Source organism: Schistocerca gregaria, chromosome 4 (genome assembly GCF_023897955.1).
Source record: "Schistocerca gregaria isolate iqSchGreg1 chromosome 4, iqSchGreg1.2, whole genome shotgun sequence".
Lineage (NCBI taxonomy): Eukaryota > Metazoa > Arthropoda > Insecta > Orthoptera > Acrididae > Schistocerca > Schistocerca gregaria.
In genome coordinates, this window is record NC_064923.1 from 731919616 (window position 1) to 731945500 (window position 25885).

Consider the following 25885-nt stretch of genomic DNA (forward strand, 5'->3'; position numbering starts at 1 on the left):
TAAAAGTGTGAGGGTACTTCTAAAAAGTTGCTGAAAATGGTAAGGAGGTAGCTAAGCCCCTTCTAGTATGTGTTAACCCCTTTAAGTCACAACAGAGATCAAAATATGTATTGTAAATGGCACACGACAAACTGAACCATTTATATCTAATATTCTGTGGTGTTAACGCACAACAACCTTGCAGGTTGTGAAGACTGTGAAGAATCAAATCAGACAATAAGTGCAAACTGCACAGATCCACACAAAGCATCTGATTAGAGTTCAGTAAGCAAGCAGAGATCAGTAGAATTAGGACAATGAATGACTTGACTTATCAGGAAGCAATGGGTTTTGTTGGGAATAAAGGATAAGCTTAAGCTGCCACAGTGCCCCCTTTCCTCCTTTACCAGTAGTTAACACAGCACACATTGCCAAAATGCAATTACAGTATCCAATGTAACCCAACAATGTAATACACCCAGTTCAGTACAGAACACCTGCTGGGCACAATGTCCTCGGAGAAAGTGCTAATATCAGTTCTAACTGGGAACAAAGGAAACACGCAGTCATAAAAGAGATAAAATTTACTGGGTCACACAGCAACCTCAGCAAGAGTACAGCAAAAATAGCTTACAAGTCTTGAACATATTAATAACTGAGGCCATGGAAGCCTGAGTATTCTCTAATAAAAATGTTATCCACATCAAGTGTCACTGATGTAGTGCTGTGCATGCACAGAGTATCTGGTGACAGCTGTCCATGACTGGGATGCCCTCAGTAACAGCCTCAGAAAGTTGCTGGCATATTCTTTTAAAGTTGGTGTGCAATATGCTTTCCATAGTGGCCCAACTTTTGTCCACTGTAGATGTATTAACTTGCAGGTTACTACACTCCTCTGATGTGATCACGCATTACCATCCACAGTGCTGTGACTGAAGAGATGTCCACCCATGGAAGTGCCAGAGGCTACACTAAAAGGACAGCGATGCCGGCTCGGGCAGGGGGAGACACCAGCACTGGCCACAGGAAGCAAATTCTGCCATCGGTGCTGATGAAACTCTGACCACCAGGGTATCTCGGCTCGGCCAAGTGAGTGTACTCTGGAGCAGACAGGTCAGATGAAGAATGAGATGTGTGGCCTGTGCCCCCAGGAAGGGACCCAACACTCATCCTGGGATGCAGCTGGCTCTGTCAGTTTGCTACGAGTCAGTCTTCGGTGTGAACTGTGCAATCGAGGCGACCATGCTGTCTGTGGATGATGGCTGGTATCCAGTGAGGGCACAGTTCAAGTGCTGTGGCTCACACTGGAGTTCTGGACGCAAACATCGAGTAAACTGGTGCTGCTAGGGGAAGTATGCCCAGGCAGCAAGAGGCTGAGCAGCGGCCTTGGTTGACGGCTGTGCAGGAGCTCAGTGTGAATCTTGACCCCCAACTAGCATTGTTCTGTAAGAGCTTAAATAAAATGTGAGAGCCTCCTCCACTGAAAAATCCTCTACATACATGTACATTTGTCTTAAACTTTCAGATAAGGTGCTCCAGTCTGCTGTTTGACTGTGGGTGGAAGGGAGGTGCCATGATGTGGCGAATGCCATTGTATGTACAAAAGTTCTTGAACAATTGAGCCACAAACTGAGGCCATTGTCCAAAACCATGGTGCAAGACAAGATTTCTGTGGAGAATATCCTTGACAGGGTCTTGACAGTTGTGCCTTGTATCACAGATGTACAATGAATGAACAGTTCGGACCGGAATAGCATTCTGGTCCAAGCTGCCAGAGTTGGAGGTCATGTGTATGTGAGATGTGCTTGCTAGTGTGAACAAATGGCGTGTGCTTCTCTTTCCTTTTCTGATGAATGCTGTAGTCAAAAGCTTATGTGTGAGTGTCTTCTAATTGTGCCAGTATGTAACTTAATATTTCATCTTTACAGTAAGTAGCAATCTATCTTTTCTTACATTGTTGATATTCCAAAATAGTGTTTCACTGCTTAATGATATGTAAATATATTTATGATAATCATGTTCCAGTATATTCATACAAATATGTTTGTTCCTTTGTTTCTCATTGAGTCAACAGGCATAATTACGGTGCAACATAATCCTCCTCAGCTGATGCGGATCTTTGCCAATGCTGATCATCCTAACGATTTAACTGAAGACTAGCGACTTTTAGAAGGTGTCAGCCACACTGTCAAGACCTCATTGCCCTTTACTTTAATATTAAATTTAAAAAAACTGAAATGTTAATCATTGTGATCCCAGTTGGCTTTTGAACACATTCTAAGTTGATTTCTGAACGTATCTTAGGTTGATTTTTGAAAGTATGGTTAGTGTATGTGATACCTTGCCAGGAGGATTGCTGTTGCATCTTGCAAAAAATCTTTCCTAAATGGCTACATAAGCTGAGCTGATTAAACACAAATGGCTGAATGTCAAGCGAAGATCATTGTTTGTTTATGTGGCTGATTGGGTGAGCAAATAGTTAGCTTTATTATAATTATTAGCAAAATCCACAGATTTAAACTACCATTGCAGAAATAGGTACAAAAGGTACATATTATATTATCATATCAGTGTAATAGCCCAGTCAAATAGTTCCAAAATGATATGAAATACATCCAAGAAAATGAAAATTTTGCAGAAAGTTTTTGCCAGAATGCTACACCATTAAATGAGCTAAAACAAAAAGTGAGTGTTTTATATTAATATAAAAAACATATATCATACATACACATACATGATCATTATTTTGAATGTAAAACTGATTTATCAACATTAAAATAAATTTAATTTATATTTTTAGGAAGCGAACAGCAAATGATGAGTGCATCAATAAAAAAGCTTTGTGAGGCTCACAACAGAAAAAGAGCTAAAAATAAAATCGAAGAAGTAAGTAAATCTGCTACTATGGTGAGAAGATGGCTTCATGAAGCAGTTAGCCTATTTGGGCTTGTACAATTGTTTCTTAGCTGGATCCATCAAGTGGATAAAAATAATATAAAAGTGTACAGTAACCAACATAAAAGGAAGTAGTCAAAGAATAAAGTTGGCTATACACCTAACTGCTACAGCTCTATCAAATAATGTTCCAGAAGTTGTCAAAGCTCTGCTAAAAACTGAAGAATCCTCTCTTGCTGCAGAATCTAAGTACGAAACTGGTCATATACTACAAGCAGTGATGGACTTTAAATTTATCTTCAACTTAACAGTTTGAGCTAGTGTTTTTGAGAGATTAGGAGATTAAACTTCAAAATACAGAAAGAGAACATTAGCACCTCACATTCTGTTGCACTAACGCAAGGTCTTCTTAAGATCTTGCAAGACATAAGAGAAAAACTAATACAACATTGGATCAAAGAAGCAGCAGCTGAGTTGAAAAAGTTGGAAATTGAACTAGTCCTCAAAAACAACATGAGGAAATCTGTGAGGTCAAATCAAAAACACAAAGACCCAACTGAGCTATTGTCCAAAGATATAAAAGTAGTATCCGACATAATTTTAACACAAATTGAAACAATGGTTGAGAGCACACAGCATTTACACGAAAATTTCACCTTCTTCGCTGGTCACACATTTTTAAATGTGTCAACTGAGGATATACAGAAAAATGGAGCTGATCTAGAATAAAAATACTCAAATGACTTGAATGCAGTTGATTTTTGCCAGGAACTCACTGTATTTAAAAAGCTAGAAATTGAAATTAATAAAAAGTCAAATGCAGTCGATCAGTTGCAACATCTGTGCAAGCACGACTTGTAATAATTCTTTCTTAATATTAGTATAGCTTTATGGACGTGCTGCACATTAACGACAACATCTGAAAGCTGTGAATGAAGCTTTTAACTGACAATATTTAAAAGCTATCTGCATTCAACAATGAATCGGGATCATTTATCTGGCCTCACAATTGTAGCTACTGAAAATAAAGCTGCCTATGAGACAAACTCTGATGATCTAATAGATTCTTTTGAAGAACCAAAAGCATGCTGTGTAGAGATGTAGCAAGATTAGAGAGAAAAAAATGCTGGAGCCTACAGACTGAAGAAATGTGTACTGTCTTGTTTGTCTGTGGTCTTTACCAGTTTTATGTTCTCTATATTTAATTTTGTGTCACACAAAAGAGGATGTTATTAGCTAATAGATAATAAAGAGTGCAAATGTATTGGAGGGTTCTTGTTCTTCAGGTCACAGAAAATCCAGTCCACTATATAATTCTGAGGTTTAAAAAAAAACTTATCTGAGAAGCTCAAAGCTCAAGAAGACACAGTCTCACTAACAAATTCCTGCCTCGGTCCAGAAAAGTAATAGCTCCATAGCTGGCAAATGGCAATTTCAATTACTATCATTTGGTAATATGTATTACACTTTTATAAACTTAACTGAATAATACAGGTAGATTTATAACTGTTAGCTGTATGAAAGGTATTGACGTGAAATTTGTAAAATCATATCAACAAAGAGAAAACAGTTGGGCAGCTGAGATGACAAAATTGGAAAAAAATTGGGGAAAAATGTTGATTCATCTGAATTTTTCATTCTTTTTTGTGTTATTTAGCACTACTGAGGTAAATAACACAACATTAACTAAAACTTACATTTAATTTTTAGAAAGTGAAGAAGGAATCTGTGTAAGCCACTGGCAACAAATCAAAGGAGGGGGCAATGCAAGAAGATACGGAGGATAAGTTGAGGAGGCAATGCAAGAAGATATGGAGGATAAGTTTTGCAACACTCAGAGGAAGTGGGGGCAAAAATAAAGATGAGGAGTACCATTGCGATACTGAAAAGATTATGGTAGATTATTGTCTGGAAGATGGCTAGTTTGGTCTTCAGATGCAAGCACTGAGATGCTCTTACTGTCTGGTTCAGTTTACTGAAGGCAGCAGCACCAGCCTTAGGAATAACGGCAGCAGTTGCAGCTTCTAAATGGTTTATCACTCATAATCATGTTTCCTTGATACGGAAAATACGACTCTTCTTCCATCTAATGTGCTACTAGTTCTTAAGTGATGCTGATCGCAAGACTCCTCTGCCAGAGAGATAGAGGACCTGAGTTTTGAAATACATATGACCAAGCCAAATTTCCAACATCATGTCTAGTTGGTGGAGACACTAGTGGACGTTTGCATTTTGTCAGCTATGAGGTAGATATGATCCACATATGGAATCTCCAGAACAGTATTATAGTGTGTTTTCCCCTTGGCTCTAAATTGATTAAGATACCTTTTTATAATACTGACAATAATTTTGTAATTGCAGTTCTTGAGGGCAATTCTCCAGAATCCAAGCACACCCTTGACACTTATTTGAATGGTTTCTGAAGCACAATGTAGAGATCATGCTGTTTATCAAAGCAAGAATTTGTTATGCCTCTTTTTGTTACAAAGCAGTAATAACTTTTAGGTGAGTATTTGTTTAGCACAGAATTTCCACTTGTTAATAAAGTGTGACAGAATTTTCCAGCTGCACAAAGTAGACATATATCTCTGCATGATGTAGAACAGGATACATTACTTCGTCTCCACATAGACCGCAGCCATGGACAAAATTAAATAAAAACAAGTCCTAATTGTTACCTTCAAATGATAACAGTGATTACAGTAATGCTACAAGACTTTTAGAGTACATTTCAAATTCTAAAAGAAATGAACATGGCAATGGAGAAGACCAAGCAAACATGTTTGTTGGAATGATTGAAAATAATCCATTTTGTAGGGAGAACATTGTGTTCATATGGGAGCGACCTAGATGCTTGTAAAACAATAAACTGGTAGCCAAGATCGCAGGAATTCTTTTTATTCCATGATTACCAGTTTCGGCAAAACTAAAGCCGCCATCATCATACCTTAGGACACATATATCACGGCAAACACTGGTGATATTAATAGATGCCTACAACACGCAGGCCTTACAAAATTGTCATAAGTAGTACATGGGTGTCCAAGAGAGATGACATTATAAATGTTAAGTGTCTCTATCACATACAAGCACAAGATTCGATGATGGCGGCTTTTGTTTCACTGAAACCGGTAATCATGGAATAAAAAGAATTCATGCAATCTTAGCTACCAGTTTATTGTTTTACAAAAATTCCAGTATCACCAATAAGATAATAGTACAAACATGATTCTTCAAGCAGTTTAGTACTTTCACTGCTATGAATACACAAGAAGACCAAGCAAACATGTTTGTTAGAGTAATTAAAAATATTCCATTATCACAAATAAGATGATAGCATAAACTTTGTTCTTCAAACAGGTTCACTATTTTGATGGCTCTGAAGAATACACATACAAAAAAGGAAAGTTTCCAAATGCATATGTAACACTTAAATTCACTATTATTTAATGGACAATCCCTGTACATATTCAGTGGTTAATGACAGCACAGATACGGATATCCACTGATATATCCAGAGAGATCTGCCGTAATTGTTACCTTGTGGGTAAAAGTACACATTCTTGCAGATTCCATGGGTTATCTGTGGATACACCAAATAATAACTGTTTTCTAGTTAAAAATTAAAGGATAACATCAATCTTACAATACACATTTCATCAAATTGTATTAGCTGTGGTCAATGAACGAGACTGCACGAATCATCACTGCATGTTTGTCATAACATTAGCTGAAAACATGAAGTCTGTGAGGATTCTTGGAATGTCTGTAAGGCTTAAGTAAAGTGGAAGTCTGTTTCCATCCTTACCTTTTCATAGCAGCTGCTTTAGCTGCAACCAAAGACCTGCATCTAGTAACTATGCTTTGCCGTGACCTTAGTTTTCATGCATTCTGTGAAGCACATTCTGGATGGCTGGCTATCAGAGAGGTGTGAGTTGCCAACTTTCTGCTGCCTTCAATTAACACTCTGTTGCAATTGAGTGATCGTGTAATGAGTGCATCGGAGTAAACATTACTGGAGTGCTTTCATAAAATGAACACCATGGACATAATTTCATATGAGGCAAAACAAGATGATTTCATATTACTGGGAGAACCAAAAATGAAATTGCTGATTTGGAAGAAATTTGGTTATATGTTTGATGGCAAGGAGAATACCAAAGATAAACAGTGGCTTGTTTTGTGTGTAAAAAAGTGTAGTCTTACACTGGATATAAATCTGAGACTTTGACTTTGTTAAAATGCATGTGAGGCTGGACGAAGCAGAATAATTATTTTTTTAAATGCTAAGAGAGATGTAAAAGTTCCTGAAGCGACACCCCCCCCCCTCCCCCAATTTAAAGGTAGTTTTAAAAGTTGTGAATGGAAATGGATTTCTCGAGATGACACAGTTCCCTATGATGTGGGGTCAAGTTCGATGCAGTGAGTACCAAGGAATTGGTACCTCATCCAACCACCATTCTGAGAAATTTAAAGAAAACTGCTGACTGTCTGCTTGAAGCTGTTTCTAGAGAGGAGAAGAATGTTTCCAGTGAGATAGGAGTCACTAACAGTTGAACTATGGTGCGATTCATACTGGAAAAAGAACTGCAGGGAAGTGACTGTGCATTGCATTAACAGTGAAGGATCAAGTGTTGTGCACCAAAGAATTCGAGAGTGAGACTGAAAAAGCTGGAGAAAATATTAAACATGAACTGATAAAGATATTACGGTCGTTCGATTTACTCAGTACTGTGCTAAACCAAGTTTTTTAGGGACAGGTGACCAAACATTATAGCGGCATTTTGGCAACATAACAGACTCTTCAGCTCAGCACACAACCTCAATGCTATGCATGAGCATACGACTAGAGTGATATCAGTGATTACAAGAACTACTTACAGCAGAAATTAAGCAATTCTTGTCAAGCTGTCACAACTTTCTTTTAGAAGAACTGACATTCTGAACTGCCTGCAGAAGTCGTTGAAAGGAGATGTGGACACACACCAGAACAGCAAACTAGATATATGTTTGAGTCAATTAAATCACAATGGTTGGAAGTTCTAGCAATTTTGACCGAGAAAAATTGAGACAATTTAATTGAATACGTTGACAAAAAGATGTTGCTAGATGTTCTAATACCATTCAAAAATTCCCCCTGTGATCTAAGAGCCTACATAACACCAAACAGTATGTGTGTCTTTTGTGGAGGTTAAAATTGCTAGTATAAAAAATGAGGACAAAATCCCTTTTCTAATATATTTAAAGACTAAAGCAAGGTCACTTTTAATCAATATCAATAAGTAAGATATAACATCAACACATAAGCTCACAACATTTCTAAAGATTAAATATGAAAGTTTAAAATTCTTGGCAGTGCTGAGAAACATGAAGTTGTAAAGGAACCAAGGAATCATGTTGCAAGAAAATGTCCACAGTTCAAAAATAATGAGATCATGTCTGAGGTTCCTGCAAAGAAACAAAAACCCAATGGATTTTTCAACTAATCTGAAGATTCATTGGAAGATGAATCTGCAAGAGATGTCGGCATTGCCACAGATAAAATTTCGAAATACATCAACGGTAATCTCCAAGTTGCAAAAGGCAGCAACCTGATAGCCTGGTGACACAGACCTAATAGCATGCATTCATGTCTTCCCAAACTGGCATACATCATGCACTGCATTCCAGCATGCATTGTGCCATCTGAGAGATGGAGAATGCAGAACTGATCTTCAAAGCCAATGACACTTGATGATATTATCTTCCTGACTAGTAATCTTCCAAACTAAACAGGTACCTGCAGAGTTTCTCTTATTCTATTGTCTTTCTCTGCATTATCAGACTTATTTTTAATTTTTTTTTTCATTTATCACCTTTTTTACAGAGTTCGACACAGCATTAGACAGAAGAAGGAAATATTTAATCTAAAATTTAAGAATAATCAAAATATCCACGGGTGTACTGCCGGTCTATAGTGTCCAACGGGCACAATATTTCGGCGATCAAACATGTCGCCATCATCAGGTGAACTGACGGACTGAGCTCCTGTGAACGCGCCGGCACGGAGATCCGTACGCTATGGCTGCTCAGGGGGAACTGGGTTCGGTCGCGGCGGCAGCCGATTTAAATACCCTCTGCCCGCGGCGCACTCCCTCCGACGTCCGCGCCCCGCGCCACGGTAGCGCGGTGGAACAGATTGCGACGGCATCTGCGATGACGACGGTGTGATGACTCTGTCCGCCGTGCCCGTTGGACACTATAGACCGGCAGTACACCCGCGGATATTTTGATTATCAAATACGCCGGGAGAAACTCAAGAATCATAAAATTTAAGAGTTTTCTTTGTGATTTTTATATTAAAGACTGCCCTAAAGATATTTTTAGTATTTTTACTGTTCGCAAAATTATTTAACTTCAAAATCTGACTTATGAAATAATATGAAACTAAATAACGGTTATCAGTCAAGTGCCTACCTAAACTTTTAGCATGCATGATAGTATTAAAGGGTGTTTACATCAAACTGCCTTAATATCTGAGGTGGTTCAAAAATGGTATATCTTTCTCTGTTTCAGGTCTGACTTGTCTGTTTGGTGCAGAAAACCTAAAGCTGCTGCCTAATTTTTGTCATTGATCAGCATGTTTTCATTGTTTCACTACCTGTGCAGGAGAAAATGGTGTCAGTTCAGGAGAAGGTACAAACTGTTTTTTGGTACACAGGGTTTAAACCCATTGTTAGGATGCAAAGGCAGTTTCATACTGTTTACAATACAGTAGCACCAGACACCAAGAGGATAAAAGCATGGCATAGGCAGTTTCTGGACAATGACAGTATTCTGAAGCGGCGTGCAGGGGGTCATCTTGTCTCTGGAGAACAAACTGAGAAACTCCACTAAGTGTTCTAACGAAGTCGACACAAATCAATTCATCAGCTTTCATGGGAAACTTCAGTTTTCATGTTCAACAGTTAATAAGATCCTCAAAAAGTGGTTACATCTGTATTCATACAAGCTGCACATTCTGCACGTCATGAGGCCCAATCACAAGCAAATGGCAATACGGATTTGCATGTGAAATACTTAACCGAATAGAATAGAAAAGAATCCTGCTTACTTGTTAAGTGTAATGTTTTCTGGTGAGGTCACATTCCATGTCTCTGGACTGTCAATACGAATAATGTTTGAATTTGGAAGTCACAGAACCCCAACAGTACCAGTGAAAAGGTGCGAGACAGCCTGAAAGTGAATTTTTGGTGTGGTCTATGGGCAATAATATAACTGGACCTTTTTTCTTTGCTGAGGAGCCTGGCACAGGATCAAGGCACCCAGACATGCTAGAGATGTTTGCTTTTCCACAGGTTGAAGACCTGCACCCAAAGCACTGCTTTCAACAAGATGGCACTTTACCTCACTGGTTGTTGGCTGTTTGGACAAATCTGAATTGAAAATTTCCGGGATGCTGGACTAGACAAGATGGACCCATGAACATGTCTCCACATTCTTGTGACATCACAGTATTGGTTTTTTTTTCTCTGTGACTACATGAAGAACAGGGTGTTTGCCACTGCAGTGCAAGACTTTCAAGACCTCTGCACTTGGAATGTACAAGTCATTGCTACCATCCCTCGAGATATATTTCAGTAGACCTGGATGGAAACAATACAATGTGGACAGTTATTCTTCTTGTCACCGCAAGGGATTACATGCTTGCCCCTCCCACCCCCACACCCCTCCCCCCCTCCCCAACTTAACTTGACATAAACCTTATCTCTGAGAAGGTAATAAATTTATTTCATTTACTATTGTGGTGTGAGCAAACTGAAAATAGGGAATTCCAGTGCAGACACCTTGTATTATTCTAGAACAGGCTGTTCCAGTTCGTGGAGCACTGTTGCTCTCTGTGAAAATTCAGATGGAAAGGCTCACCATAGAACAGAGGTCAGCAAGTAGTTTTCAGTGGGGTCCAGATTCGGTGTAAAATTTTTTATGGAGGTCCAGAAAAAAACTAATAATTAAAAGAAGTAGTTCTCTGTTAATATTGTAATATATTCAATGTGAGAAATTACATCGACAGTCTTGAGCCAGTTTTTTAAAGTTCAGTAGGAGGGGTACGGCAAATGCGAAGTATGTCTTCAAGGTGGGCGTCTGTCAACCTTGACTGATATGTGTTCTTCGAAAAATTCATTTTTGAGAATGATGATTCACGTATATATGTCGAAACAAACATAGTGGCCATATTGATAGCTACTTTCTTACAATTTTCATATTTTTCTGAAACATGTTTACCCCAAAATTCTTCAGTGGATATAGTTTTATACATTTGCAAAGAAATATCTTCTTGCAAGTCGATTATCTCCACTTGAAGTGAAGACTTTGAAATGCTGAACAACTTAGCAGCCACATCAGTCCATTCTGCCAATGCATCAACTTCATAAGGAAATTTTAAGAATTGGGACAGCTTTCCAATTTCTGCAAAATCTTGTAGCAAATTCGTCCCTTAGATCGGACAGAAATCTTACAAATACTGCGATGTCTTCTTCAGAGTTCTCTTTTTTATACACAAGAATTGTTGGGAAATGAATAAATTCGTGCCTTGCAATATCTCTTTCAAAAATATCCAGCTTACGACGAAAAGCAGACACGCTTTGTATTAGATCACATATTAATTTGCCATTCCCTTGTAACTCTGTGATGAGCGCATTTAAATATTTCAGAATATTCTTCAGAAAAGCCACAGCTAGCATATTGCGCTCAATTGTTATAAAGTCTAAGTGCTTCTTTGCTCCTTGCATATTCACGATTTGCAAGAAGGAGGTTACTTCTTCCTTTATTAGCCAGAACATTCAACAACTTGACATTTACTTAACCAGCGAACATTGATGTATTACAATAAGTCAGAAAACGCTGCATCACATTATGAAAGAAACGTTTTGAACTTTCGGTGTTCAAGAAAAGAATGAGATCTCATAAAACTAATCAACTGAACCAAGCTGTCATTACTTCTTTCAGTGTAGCACTGAGTTTTCCACAAAGGGCAGTCTGATGAATTATACACTGATACAATGTTAGACCTGGATTCTGATCCCTGATTTTCTTTACTTCACCTTTTCCTTTGCCAGTCATCGCTGGGGCATCATAAGTTGAAGGCGACACTATTTTATCATAACGAATGTTGAAATTATTAATAAATTTGTCAATAGCTTTGAATAAATCTTCTCCTCAAGTGTTACCTCTCAATGGCAATATTGCGAGCAATTATTCCCTAAATATCTTGTTTTCAATGTCAAAAAATCTCATGAAAATAGATATTTGTTCATCATCAACAATGTCACATGATTCGTCAAGTGCAATGGCGTAGCATGGTGCCTTTTCCAAAAGTTCAAGCAGAGTGCTTTTAATATCAGTAGCTAAAATTTCCGTTCTTCTTATATTACTTCTTGCCAACATTGGAATACTTTGAATTGCAGCGACAACATTCTTTTTTTCTTCATAAAGTGCCAAGGCAACTTCCAACATACATTCTTTCATTATTCCAGAATCTGCAAATGGGTTTTGGTGTTAACTAAGTGTCCAGCACTCATGTAACGCTGCTTCTGCTGATTTTTCTTGCTCACCCAAGCAGCGAACTAGCAATTTCGTGCTTTTTTTGTACGAAGTGAGATATTTCTGTAATTTAAATTTAAATTTTATCACTATAAGTTTACAAAGCAGTTATACATATCATATTTATACATTATCTAATAGAATTATATTAACTGCAGTTTTTCTTTACGAGCCTCACTGCCAAGAGGAAAGTTTTTGTGGAATTCCCGACGAGTTGTTTCATAGTGTTGCTATAAATTGCCAATTTTAATAACAGTGACAGTTTTATTACATATTAAGCAAACTGGAACCGCTTGAGGCCTATCAAGCAGCGTAAAACAATATCGTTCAGCCCATTCTGTCAAAAATCTCCTATTTTCAGTGTCCACTTTTTGCTTTTTAGGGCCCATTATTAATGTATGTATGTATGTATGTATGTATGTATGTATGTATGTATATATGTATGTATGTATGTAAAGGTTTTTCACAAGACAAATTGTAAAACAAATGAATAATTGCTCTGTGGCCTGAGTGCGATTGACGAAACAAAGTAAAGACCGACCACACACTGTGCTCTCTTTGACTAAAATGACAGATTCAGACTTATTTAACAAATGAATGAGTGAGCAGTGACGTGTGGTGAGAGGCGCTACTCGCCGAGAAAAATAGAATGAAATGGATCAACTCGAGTAAATAATTAGCTAATCTACTTAACTAAATTTTTGTTTTTCAGACACATTTAGTTACTAAATTACTCAGTACTCGACTAAATTACTAGCCTAGTGAAAACGAGGTGCCAGGATACTTAGTTGTATGTTGGACTGTATTTAAGAATATTTGGCGGTCTGAGGTTCAACCTTCCGCCTGTTGCCGATCTCTGCCATAGAGCATTGTCACTTGCAGTTAACAATCAAATCAGTCTTCAGAGCACAGACTTTTGACTTTTCAACCATACCTTATGTTGTGGTTGGCAGGAGAGCCAATCGTGTTAGTAAAGTAGGCCGAAATGCTAGCGTTTTAGCTCACGCAGGCTGACGTGCGGTCTGGAACATGACAAGGGAATTAGAATTGAGAAAAACGGACTTAGCTGGTGGAATACTTAACTTTAATCCATTAATGGAGAACGTCGCTCTTTATGGTACATGATTCAAAATATCAATAGTACGGATAATGGCGCCTTGCTAGGTTGTAGCAAATAACGTAGCTGAAGGCTATGCTAACTATCGTCTCGGCAAATGAGAGCGTAGAAGTCAGTGAACCATCGCTAGCAAAGTCGGCTGTACAACTGGGGCGAGTGCTAGGAAGTCTCTCTAGACCTGCCGTGTGGCGGCGCTCGGTCTGCAATCACTGATAATGGCAACAAGCGGGTCCGACGTATACTACCGGACTGCGGCCAATTTAAAGGCTACCACCTAGCAAGTGCGGTGTCTGGCGGTGACACCACACCTTACATGATCGGCAACATCATAATCATAGCACCCGCACCACACAGGCTCCTAGCTTCTGCAGTGAGTGCTGTGTTCCTGCTCTATGGATGGGGCATTGTTAGGACAGCATGTTCTAAACTATAGAAGACATTGCTTAGTTTAGTAAGCCAAATGCCATAAGCTGACATAGGACTGATGTTCTAATTATAATTATGATTTTAAGCTCTATTACAATTATCTATCCAGAATGGTAACTCTCTATGAGTTCGACTGTGCAGTGCCCTGGAGAAGGATAGATGTGCTGTTAAAATCTGCAAGCGCTTAAAATGGTGACATGTTCCTCTTGCTGGTTTTCCACATTTCTCAATGTGCATTCTGTTTGCATCCTATCAGTGGCTGCTTACACCCTGCTTCTTTCATAGAAAAAGAGCTCAACTACACAATTTCAAAAAGCTAGCACAACAGAATAAGCAGGTCCTTCCAATGCAAGAGATTCACACAAATTTTCATTTCATTCCTGTTTGTTAATCACATAAGTCATAAATAATGTACAAAACAAAAACAGTGTTTGTATGAATGTCTGTGTGAAGTATATTTACAAGTATATGATGCAGTTCTTTTTACAGTGACAAGAGTCACAAGTTGACATACTTTGGCATTGTGGTAACTTAGGTACATATGGTAAACCAACTGTGTGACTAACATTTAAAAACATGCAACATGTGATAAATTGTGGCAAGACTTTATCTGAGTTCCCATTGCAGCAGAACTGATCTACAGAAAAATTTGCAAAATCTGCTTCAGGATTAAGATAGTATGCCATTATTTGCCAACCATATACAGGATAAGGAATGTTGTTAAAAATTTGTTTTTTAGATAAATAAGGAAAATATATTTTGTGTCACTCTCATACGCAAAAAATAAATTTAATATAATAGAAAGAAACATTCCACATGGGAAAAATATGTTAAAAAACAAAGATGCTGAGACTTACCAAACGAGAAAGCACTGGTAGATGCAAACAGTTAAAAACACACAAACACACACACAAATTTCAAGCTTTCGCAACCCACGGTTGCTTCATCAGGAAAGAGGGAAGGAGAGGGAAAGACGAAAGGATGAGGGTTTTAAGGGAGAATATGTGTGTGTGTGTGTGTGTGTGTGTGTGTGTGTGTACCTGTCCCTTTTTCCCCCTAAGGAATGACTCCTTACACTCTCCCTTAAAACCCACATCCTTTCGTCTTTCCCTCTCCTTCCCTCTTTCCTGATGAAGCAACCGTGGGTTGCGAAAGCTTGAAATTTGTGTGTGTGTTTGTGTGTTTTTTTATTGTGTCTTTGTTTTTTAATATATAAAATAAATTTAAGTTTGATATGGTTGCCACTGAAATATACTCCAACATGGAGTATGGACTTGAGCAGACAAAAATTCAGGCCAGGTACCAGACTTTTGTTCAATGGCTCTGAGCACTATGGGACTTCTGAGGTCATCAGTCAAGACTTTTCCTTGTGGATGCAGATAGCATTTTTTTATCCATGCAAATCTTTATCTATAGTCATCATCTCAAACTACTTATGCTGAAATCTAAATATACATTTTACATTTGTAGCTTTCAAGGATAGCTTTTAGCTTGTCATTAATATTCTATTCTTAGCCACGTGAAAGAAAAAACCTTTGTTTAATGTGTTTACTCAACACAGACATTAGTATTTCATGAACTTGGAAGTCTATTATATTCTGCTTCAGTTTTAATGCTGCGTTATTGTATATCTAATTTAGAAAATGTTTTTCATTGCCTTGTTGGCTTTTAGCTAGTTCAGGACAATTAAATAAGAGTGTTAAGAAAGAAACACTCCTCAATGTCTAGCAACTCAAGCCTTCTAATTATGTAATACTCTCAGGCACAGTCATTTCTTAGCCACATAATAACTGTTTGCAGATCAAGTGCACAAATACTGGAAACCATCTTAGAACTGCTTAAACAAATGTTTAACAGAAATCAAATTGCAAGATCTTCCATAAGATATTAGGGGTTTTGTTAACTAAGGAAATACAAATATTTGCAATTAGTACAAAAACAGTTTGGCTTATAATAAAAGAAGTACGAGTCAGGCAGAATTTACAGTCAGCAGGAAAGAAAATTAACAAGATATTCACAACAACTGATTCTTTTAGGCAGTGAAATTACACACAAAAATATGAGAAAAGATCGAAATTCTATCCAAAGAGAACTCCTTTAAAAAAGTTAGTCACCTAAATATTTATGAACAATAATATCAATCTCTCTTCATTTTCTTAAAGCCTGTATTGCATTAATTTTAATGAGAGAATAAGTTTTTGTGAGAAGCAAGATGAGAGAATATCATAACTGTAAATAACAGTTCCTTGGAGCCACCAACACTTCCACTAGCCATACACAGGGTGTTTCTAAAAGAATATAGGTGTTTGAAATGCATAGATTTATTAAACTTTTAAGACATATTTAAGATCCTCTCAAGTTCAGATTACAGACGTTCAATATGTCATCCATCAGCAACATGAACAATATCACATCGATACTCAAATTCCTCCCAAACTCGGGCAAGAACTCAGAGGGTGTCAAATCATGACTGTGGAGCCCAGCTGAGACATGCTAAGTCGCCAACCCAACAGTTCAGCAGAGTTTCATTCAGATATTCACGCACTTGGTGACTCCAGTGAGGGGGTGCCCTGTCTTGTTGAAAAATGAAGTTGTCTTTATGCAGCCTTGGAAACAACCAGTTTTGTAACATAGCGAGATACTGATGACCGTTAACCCAGTTTCCATCAAAGAAAAACGGGCCACAAACAGATGATCGGGACATCGCACAAAGCATACTGACTTTGGGCAAACACACATGTTCAATGGCTGCATATGGGTTCTGAAGGTCACAAATTCAAACATTGTGTGTTTGTTTACCTGCCCATTTAACATGGAAAGTCACTTCATCACTGAACATGATGCATTGTGCGAAACTGTTATCATTGTCAATAGCATCAAGAGTCTTGTTACAAAATGCCACATTTGTTTTTGTCATCAGGACACAGAACTTGTAACAGCTTGTACGGCTTCATAACCAACAGACATCTCAAAACATGTCAAATTGTTGTTGTATGCAGTTGTAACTCCCAACTGGCATGAGAAGTTGATTTTGGAGGACTACATTGGGAAGCAGTTTGAATCTGTGCAACATTTACTTCAGGAACACGAGGGCGGCCAGGACTCTTTCCTTTACATACACATCCTGTATCTAGAAACTGTCGATACCATCTGCGAATGTTCCACCCATTTGGAGGACCAATATGGTACCTCAACCTGAAACATCTTTGCAGTATAATCACAGAACTGAACTTCGCAAACTCGAGAACACAAAATGATTTCTGCTGTGGAGTAGCCATTTTAAACATATGATGGTTACCAAGCAAAACAGAAGATAACTGCCATCTAGCAGCTATTAATATAAACTAGACTATGTATCCATTTCTCCAACAGCCAAGCCAAGGTGCAGCGATCAACAGCTTTGACAAAATAATACTTTGTAATATGTATATTCTTTTTGAAATGCCCTATATATTAGTGTGTGTGCAATCCTTTGTAATTGCATACTGAGAAATCATATTTACATGTGCAGAAACAATATCACATGCACCGAGCTCAAACAGTTCTGAGTTCATTTCATTTAAGGAAATAACATTACCTGCTTCATATGCACTTTGCTTTTCCAGTTTCCTCAGTTTGTGAAGCTCATCTTCTACAATCACAGTAATATCATTCCAATAATCTAAATTCTTTCCTCTTTCCAACTCTTTGTAGACCTGGAACATAAACAGAGAGCAGGAGCTAGTGACACAAAGGCAAAAAGTAAGTCACTTATGGCCCTGAAGCAGAAAACCTCAATGAATGCTGCTACTAATTTTGTGTAAACTGAAAGCCATTATAACAAGACAATTTATGCAGGTAATGAAATCTGAAAATATGACATTAAAGAAATGAAACTGCAAGAATAATAATTTTCATCACTCTTAATCACTTTAAACTACACAAAATAAATAATGCACAATGAACACATAAAACTTTTACGCAAGCTCCTTTTTGTACGAAGTTCTCACCAGTGTTCAAAAATAAGACAAGACTGATTACAAGGAATACAGCAAATACAAAAATACAAATACTATTTTTATGCTTTTATAAACAGTACATACACATTAATGTGACCACTGGCAATTTCCGGTGCTTAAGGATGGCAGTGTGGTACTGGTGCGCAAGACACACACCCCCCCTTGGCTGAACTTACTCGAAGTTGCTTCGCCAATCTTCTTTTCACGATAGCCGACTGCGATGTCCTGCACAACTTCTTCTCCAAAGATAAGATGCAAATTTGGAGGAATTTTTTATACTTTTAAAATAACTCTGTACACTCAAGAATACTTTGAACTCAATCTCACTGTATTTTCATCACACATAACATTTTTTATACAACTAAAACATTTTTCGTAAGCTCAACACCTTCCGGTCCGTCAGAAACTATCACATTCATTTTTCCATAGATACAGTCTACAAATCTCTCCAAGTTTAACAAGACAACTGTCTGGACCTTACGAAAGAAAGAGAGTGAATGAATAAGTAAGTGTCTCCTCTCATCTTTCAAGAACATTCAAATGTTCACCCAATAATATTTGACGTCGCATGGAGTACGGCGCATTTACTCCTTGAGCAGGACGCGTAACTTTTTAGGTGGGCTCGGCGATTATCGGCTCGCGCTGATTATCCATCCGATACACATCTAACCTGCGCACACATAATTGTGGTGCAGCAGACACAGTTCTACTTTACCACACTCATCTCTAAACCAATGCATGTTCGAGACGGTGGAAATATGAGTGTGTCTAGAATTTACCCTGAAATTCTCGAGGCACTACACACGCATGGACAATAACTGGCATAACTAGCAGTGGAGGGTGTCAAGACGATGTGGGAAACAGTGAAGTCATTGTTGTAAGGTGGAAATGGAGCAATTTATCAAGGGAATGATCATTGGTTTTCGGGCCAAGGATGAAGCATTTCTGAAACATTTGTAACCTGTTTGTGTGCTGCCGTGTTAAAAGTATACTGTCCATGGTAAAATGGCACTAGATGAAACAGGTGCCGAGGCAACTGTGGTACATCATGGGCCATAGATGATGGGGGTAGACGACAACTGTGGAGATGTGTGCAAATGAACAGACATACAACAGTTAAGCAACTGACTGCCCAATGAACCGAGGAAACAGTGCCTCCTCAACGACCATTCAGCAAATGTTGCTGAGCATGGGCCTCTGTAGCAGTTGCCTGGTTCGTGCACCAGTGCTGATTGCTGTTCATTGGCAACAAAGGTTGGAATTTACACACCAATACCACATTGTCACAAATATTTTGCTATAAAACACACAGCAGATTTTGCTTTTATACTGACATGAGAACATTACAATGTTTTTTACTACAAAATATATTGCTTGCCCACTGCTCTCTCATTGGCTGTGTAGAACCAGTAACTGACACCCCCCCCCCCCCCCCGCCCCCCCCCCCCCCCCCCCCCCCCCCCCCCCCCCCGTTCAGCTAAGCTAGTGTCATAAGCTAGTGTCACTGTTCCCCCTATAAGGCTTCCGTAGCACTGTGCAATCTAGTCCTGTCTGTTGGTACTATCTCCACAATGGTGTCTTTCTGCTATAATTTATTCTTGCGATAACCGTTGCAGTCACTTTAGTGTGCTTTGTTTTGTTTGTCAGACATTTAATTCTGGATTAATTTTATTTCTCATTCCATCTGAATGTAACCACCTTGCTCTAAATCTGATTAAAAGCTGTTAATGTTTTCCCATGGCATTCTCAAGGCCGATTCACACTGGCCATAATGTCATGTATCGACCCATCAAAACATTCTGCAATACATTTCAAATGGCAGCATACACACTGACTGTTACATCCAGGCATGTCACGTCATAGCACCGTCAAGGTGTTTTGGGATGAAAGTTTTGAACACTAACATCATCTGTCTGCTGTTGATAACGTAACCCCCAAGCTCATTTCCTCCCAATACATGGCCATGTACAGCTCTCCGTATTTCGTTTCACTGTTTTTTTCGTGGTTAATATCAGTTTTTTTGTTCGTTATTTGTCGAAAATTATTTCATTTTGTTATTTCCATCAGATTCACCTGGTCCTACTCCAAAGCCCATGCTACTTTCCTTGACATTGACCTCCATCTGTCCAATGGCCAGCTTCACACATCCGTCCACATCAAACCCACCAACAAGCAACAGTACCTCCATTATGACAGCTGCCACCCATTCCATATCAAACGGTCCCTTCCCTACAGCCTAAGCCTTCGTGGCAAATGAATCTGCTCCAGTCCTGAATCCCTGAACCATTACACCAACAACCTGAAAACAGCTTTCGCATCCCGCAACTATCCTCCCAACCTGGTACAGAAGCAAATAACCAGAGCCACTTCCGCATCCCCTCAAACCCAGAACCTCCACAGAAGAATCCCAAAAGTGCCCCACTTGTGACAGGATACTTCCCGGGACTGGATCAGACTCTGAATGTGGCTCTCCAGCAGGGATACGACTTCCTCAAATTCTGCCCCGAAATGAGATCCATCCTTCATGAAATCATCCCCACTCCACTAAGAGTGTCTTTCCGCCATCCACTTAACCTTCGTAACCTCTTGGTTCATCCCTATGAAATCCCCAAACCACCTTCCCTACCCTCTGGCTCCTACCCTTGTAACCGCACCCGGTGTAAGACCTGTCCCATGCACCCTCCCACCACCACCTACTCCAGTCCTGTAACCCGGAAGGTGTACACGATCAAAGGCAGAGCCATGTGTGAAAGCACCCACGTGATTTACCAACTGACCTGCCTACACTGTGAGGCTTTCTATGTGGGAATGACCAGCAACGAACTGTCCATTCACATGAATGGACACAGGCAGTCAGTGTTTGTTGGTAATGAGGATCACCCTGTGGCTAAACATGCCTTGGTGCACGGCCAGCACATCTTGGCACAGTGTTACACCATCCGGGTTATCTGGGTACTTCCCACTAACACCAACCTATCCGAACTCCGGAGATGGGAACTTGCCCTTCAATATATCCTCTCTTCCTGTTATCCACCAGGCCTCAATCTCCGCTAATTTCAAGCTACCCCACTCATACCTCACCTGTCATTCAACATCATCTTTGGCTCTGCACTTCCGCCTCAACTGACATCTCTGCCCAAACTCTTTGCCTTTAAATATGTCTGCTTGTGTCTGTATATGTGTGGATGGATATGTGTGTGTGCACGAGTGTATACCTGTCCCCATTATCCCCCTAAGGTAAGTCTTTCTGCTCCCGGGATTGTGATGACTCCTTAACCTCTCCCTTAAAACTAACATCCTTTCATCTTTCCCTCTTTCCTGACAAAGCAACCGTGGGTTGCGAAAGCTCGAATTTTGTGTGTGTGTTTGTGTGGTTTTTTTTTTTTTGCCTATCTACCAGCACTTTCCCGCTTGGTAAGCCACGTAATCTATGTTATAGCTGAAGTTTCGGATCAGATTATCTCGAAAACCCTACATCAGGTAAAAACAATGGGTAAGACAAGTTCATAAGCTCAAAGGGGGACGTCAAATGATACTATACGTGTCCCCCCTAGCCGCCACCCCCCTTGGGTGGGGCGGGGGACTTTTAAATCTTAAATGGAAACACCTATTTTTTTATTGCAGATTCGGATTCTCCATAAAAAAAGTAACTAAGTTTTGTCTGAAACATTTTTTTTTTTTTTAAACTATTGACAGATGGCACAGAAATCGAGAAAAGGTAAAGTTGGGGAAGAACTCAGATTTATTTAGAATTTTCCGAGAAAGATGCATCAAATTGATAAAAAATGTACACCAATTCTTTCGTTATGCCAAATTAAGCTATTTTTTTACAAAATGTATCCTACTATGTGGTACACAAAACTCTAACCTACATCGTCGTATAAATGGTTTAAAAAAATTGAGCCCACCTCTGGGGCCATCTCATCGTCATTAGTTCAGATAAATGACATACTGCAAAACCAGTCTGGGGTGACACGGTGTATAGCGTATGCCCACTGGTGTCATAAAGAACACCAGAACAGTGTGTGATTCCCTAGGATGGTAATACAGAATGCACAGCAGCTCTCAATATTTGTGGTTAGGCCATCCAGTATCATCATCGTCATCATCGTTTCCTCCTCCTACTTCTATAGTTTACAGCCCCTGGGTGGGTCCATTTGGAGCATAAGCCTTTTCATCCTTTCCTGTCCCCACCACATTTCTCTCACCACTCTGACCCAGTATTTTCTTCCTCCTCTGACCATACAGTCCTTCATTCCAATGTTACATATGTCTCGTAGTATTCTTACAGGCCTCTTAGCTCCTGTTGTCATGGGCTTTTATTAGTATCCTGCCAACTTCCATGCATTTAAATTGATCAATACTGTCTTAATCTTGTCCTTTTGTGGTCTCTCTCATTATTTCTCTCAAAGTCTCTTTCTGTAATCTATTGATTCTATTAAGTCCTATTCTGTTTCTTGAAGTTTTACATCGCTGGTCTGTATCATTGGGGCATAATATGCTCGGTATATCATTTGCTTGCTTTTTGGAGGTACAACCTTGCTTGATATCCGGCATCTTACACTCTGCAGGAGACTGTGGGTTTGCCTTTCCCTTTCACCGATCTCTTTATCATTCCTCCTACTATTATTTATTATGTCATCCCCTCCCCTCCCATATTCCTCGTTGTCAGCATCACTTCACACTTTCTTGCATTAAATTCCAATACACACGCGCGGACAGCCATTCCGCCCCGAAATGCTGGAGTTGGCGGTCTTGTGTGTGTGTGTGTGTGTGTGTGTGTGTGTGTGTGTGTGTGTGTGTGTGTTTTCTCTCTCTCTCTCTACTCTTTACTGAGGAAAGTACTTCTTACTTTACTGATGAAGGCTGTGGCTGAAAGCTATATGTTAGTGTCTTTTAATCATGCCTGTCTGCAGCTTGACTTGTCTTCTTTATAGTAAGTAGCCTACCTGGAGTTACCTTTGTTTGAAAAATACCTATTATGCTTGTTTTGCAAGTGTTTGTTTCAGCTCAAATTGTATTTCTTTGTGTTAAATATTTCTGAAACTACAAATACCACATTTTCTGGTTGTTTTACATCACTTGGGAAAAAAGCAACTTTTATCTATGTCTCACTATGTAATATTTTAACTTTTATTCACATTAATTTATTTATGTCATGTTGTTTACCGTTGAGATGTAAATATTTTCAATTTTGCTTCTATACCTACAGATGTGGCATTATACAGTAAAACTTTCTTCTCTTTGATTTGAAGTATTGGATAAGGCAGTCAATAATCTTGTGCTTTGCTTATCCAGTCTATCCTGTTGACACAACCACAGCAAATTAATTTGATTTTCACTTGAGTAATGATACTCTATTTTAGGTATAGTCTTTTGATGCTTTACCACATCAGGCCAACAGTCAGTAGCTATTAGCTTCCAGTTTGATGAATATATGTTTTCTTTGATTGCGTCAATGTAATACTGTAGAATCTTTTTGCATAGACTGACCTATGTTTACATATAGAGAACATCTGATCACAAGTGCTGAGCTTACAGAAATGTGTTTGAAGGAGATACAAGTCGTACATCATAGTAGTATTAGAGATTATTTTTAGTGGTGATGACGTGGATAAATGGAAGGTTGGAATGTTTCTGAGTTGTATAAGAGTGATGATTTTGTAATGGCTGTTCTTTTTTTCTTTTTGTTTTTCTTTTTTTTCCTAACCTGTGTACACAGCTTCTGTAGATACATATGAAGATGCATTTACAGCAGTTAAATATGATCTTACTTGTAGCAAACATTAATCATCAGGATGACAATGGGATATAGAGGTTTAGGTTTGATTTCTACCCACCGTAATGATGACAGACTGAGTTGCAGACAAGCACAATGAAAAGACTGTTACAATTTACCTTTTGGCCAAAGCTTTTTTAGAAAATAAAAGACACATACGTTCATTCACACAAGCAAACACGTCTCACATACACAACCACCATCTCTGGCAGTTCGGACTGGAACTCCAAGGGTATTCACGAATAAATTAGTATTGGGAATTTTGATATTTTTTAGTTGTTGCAATTTTTAGTGTAAGGATGAGAAAATGTGAAGGGTGTATTACAGTATAACTCTCAAGGAGGAAGCATTTGTCGGGTTGTTTATCAATGTGAGGATATTTGTTCCTCTGGTGTTCCCGCTTCTGGAACAAAATTTTCTTTGGGAGTGATGTTTTCTTTTTTGGTATTCAAAAAACCTTTTTTCTAGCACTTTTTTTTTTAAATTCTACTGTGGGAATGTAAGAATCTTTGATGTTATGATGTAGTAAAAACATACTCCTTACTTATCGACGGCATCTGGTGTTATCAAAGCTGAGTGTGCATATTATCTGGCAGTGGTGTCGTACATAAACAGTCTGAAGAATTCTCTAAAGAGTCGATTACGTGTTTGAAAGTATTACATCGACTCTTAGGGTAAAAGGTATTTTGATTTGGTTTATATGCAGGAAAGGCATCTGAAATTATTTATGAAATTTATGGAAGAAACAGTATTGTGGTTATTTGTAAGAAATCTCCATTGCCTTTAATAGGTTTCACAATGAAACATTGTCTCGAAATTTGGTAGAAAATCCAAAGAAATTCTGGTCGTATGTAAAGTACACAAGCGGCAAGACGCAGTCAATACCTTCGCTGCGCAGTGCCGACAGTACTGTTACCAACGATTGTGCTGCTAAAGCGGAGTTACTGAACGCAGTTTTCTGAAATTCCTTCACCAGGGAAGACGAATGGAATATTACAGAATTTGAAACACGAACAGCTGCTAGCATGAGTTTCTTAGAAGTAGATACCTTAGGGGTTGCGAAGCAACTCAAATTGCTTGATACGGGCAAGTCTTCAGGTCCAGATTGTATACTGATTAGGTTCCTTTCAGATTACGTTGATACAATAGCTCCCTGCTTAGCAATCATATACAACCGCTCACTCACCGATAGATCTGTACCTACAGATTGGAAAATTGCGCAGGTCGCAACAGTGTTTAAGAAGTGTAATAGGAGTAATCCATCTAACTACAGACCTATATCATTGACGTCGGCTTGCAGTAGGGTTTTGGAGCATGTATTGTATTCAAACATTATGAATCACCTCGAAGGGAACGATCTATTGATACGTAATCAGCATGGTTTCAGAAAACATCGTTCTTGTGCAACGCAGCTAGCTCTTTATTCACACGAAGTAATGGCTGCTATCGACAGGGGATCTCAAGTTGATTCCATATTTCTAGATTTCCGGAAAGCTTTTGACACCGTTGCTCAAAAGTGACTTCTAATCAAGCTGCGGGCCTATGGGGTATCGTCTCAGTTGTGCGACTGGATTCGTGATTTCCTGTCAGGAAGGTCGTAGTTCGTAGTAATAGACGGCAAATCATCAAGTAAAATTGAAGTGATATCAGGTGTTCCCCAGGGAAGAGTCCTGGGACCTCTGCTGTTCCTGATCTATATAAATGACCTGGGTGACAATCTGAGCAGTTCTCTTAGACTGTTCGCAGATGATGCTGTAATTTACCGCCTAGTAAGGTCATCCGAAGACCAGTATCAGTTGCAAAGTGATTTAGAAAAGATTGCTGTATGGTGTGGCAGGTGGCAGTTGACGCTAAATAACGATCCACATGAGTTCCAAAAGAAATCCGTTGGAATTCAATTACTTGATAAATAGTACAATTCTCAAGGCTGTCAATTCAACTAAGTATCTGGGTGTTAAAATTACGAACAACTTCAGTTGGAAAGACCACATAGATAATATTGTGGGGAAGGTAAGCCAAAAGTTGCGTTTCATTGGCAGGACACTTAGAAGATGCAACAAGTCCACTAAAGAGACAACTTACGCTACACTCGTTCGTCCTCTGTTAGAA

At 38.9% G+C, this 25885-nt stretch overlaps 1 protein-coding gene across 1 annotated transcript in view; it reads right to left on the reverse strand.

Moving 5' to 3' along the window:
• LOC126267636 (cactin) overlaps positions 1-25885 on the reverse strand; it is a 147381-nt gene that overhangs the window by 47817 nt on the left and 73679 nt on the right. Inside the window, exon 6 of the mRNA XM_049972938.1 lies at positions 17577-17694. Within this exon, the coding sequence (XP_049828895.1) occupies positions 17577-17694 (118 nt within the window). The remainder of the gene's footprint in view (positions 1-17576; positions 17695-25885) is intronic.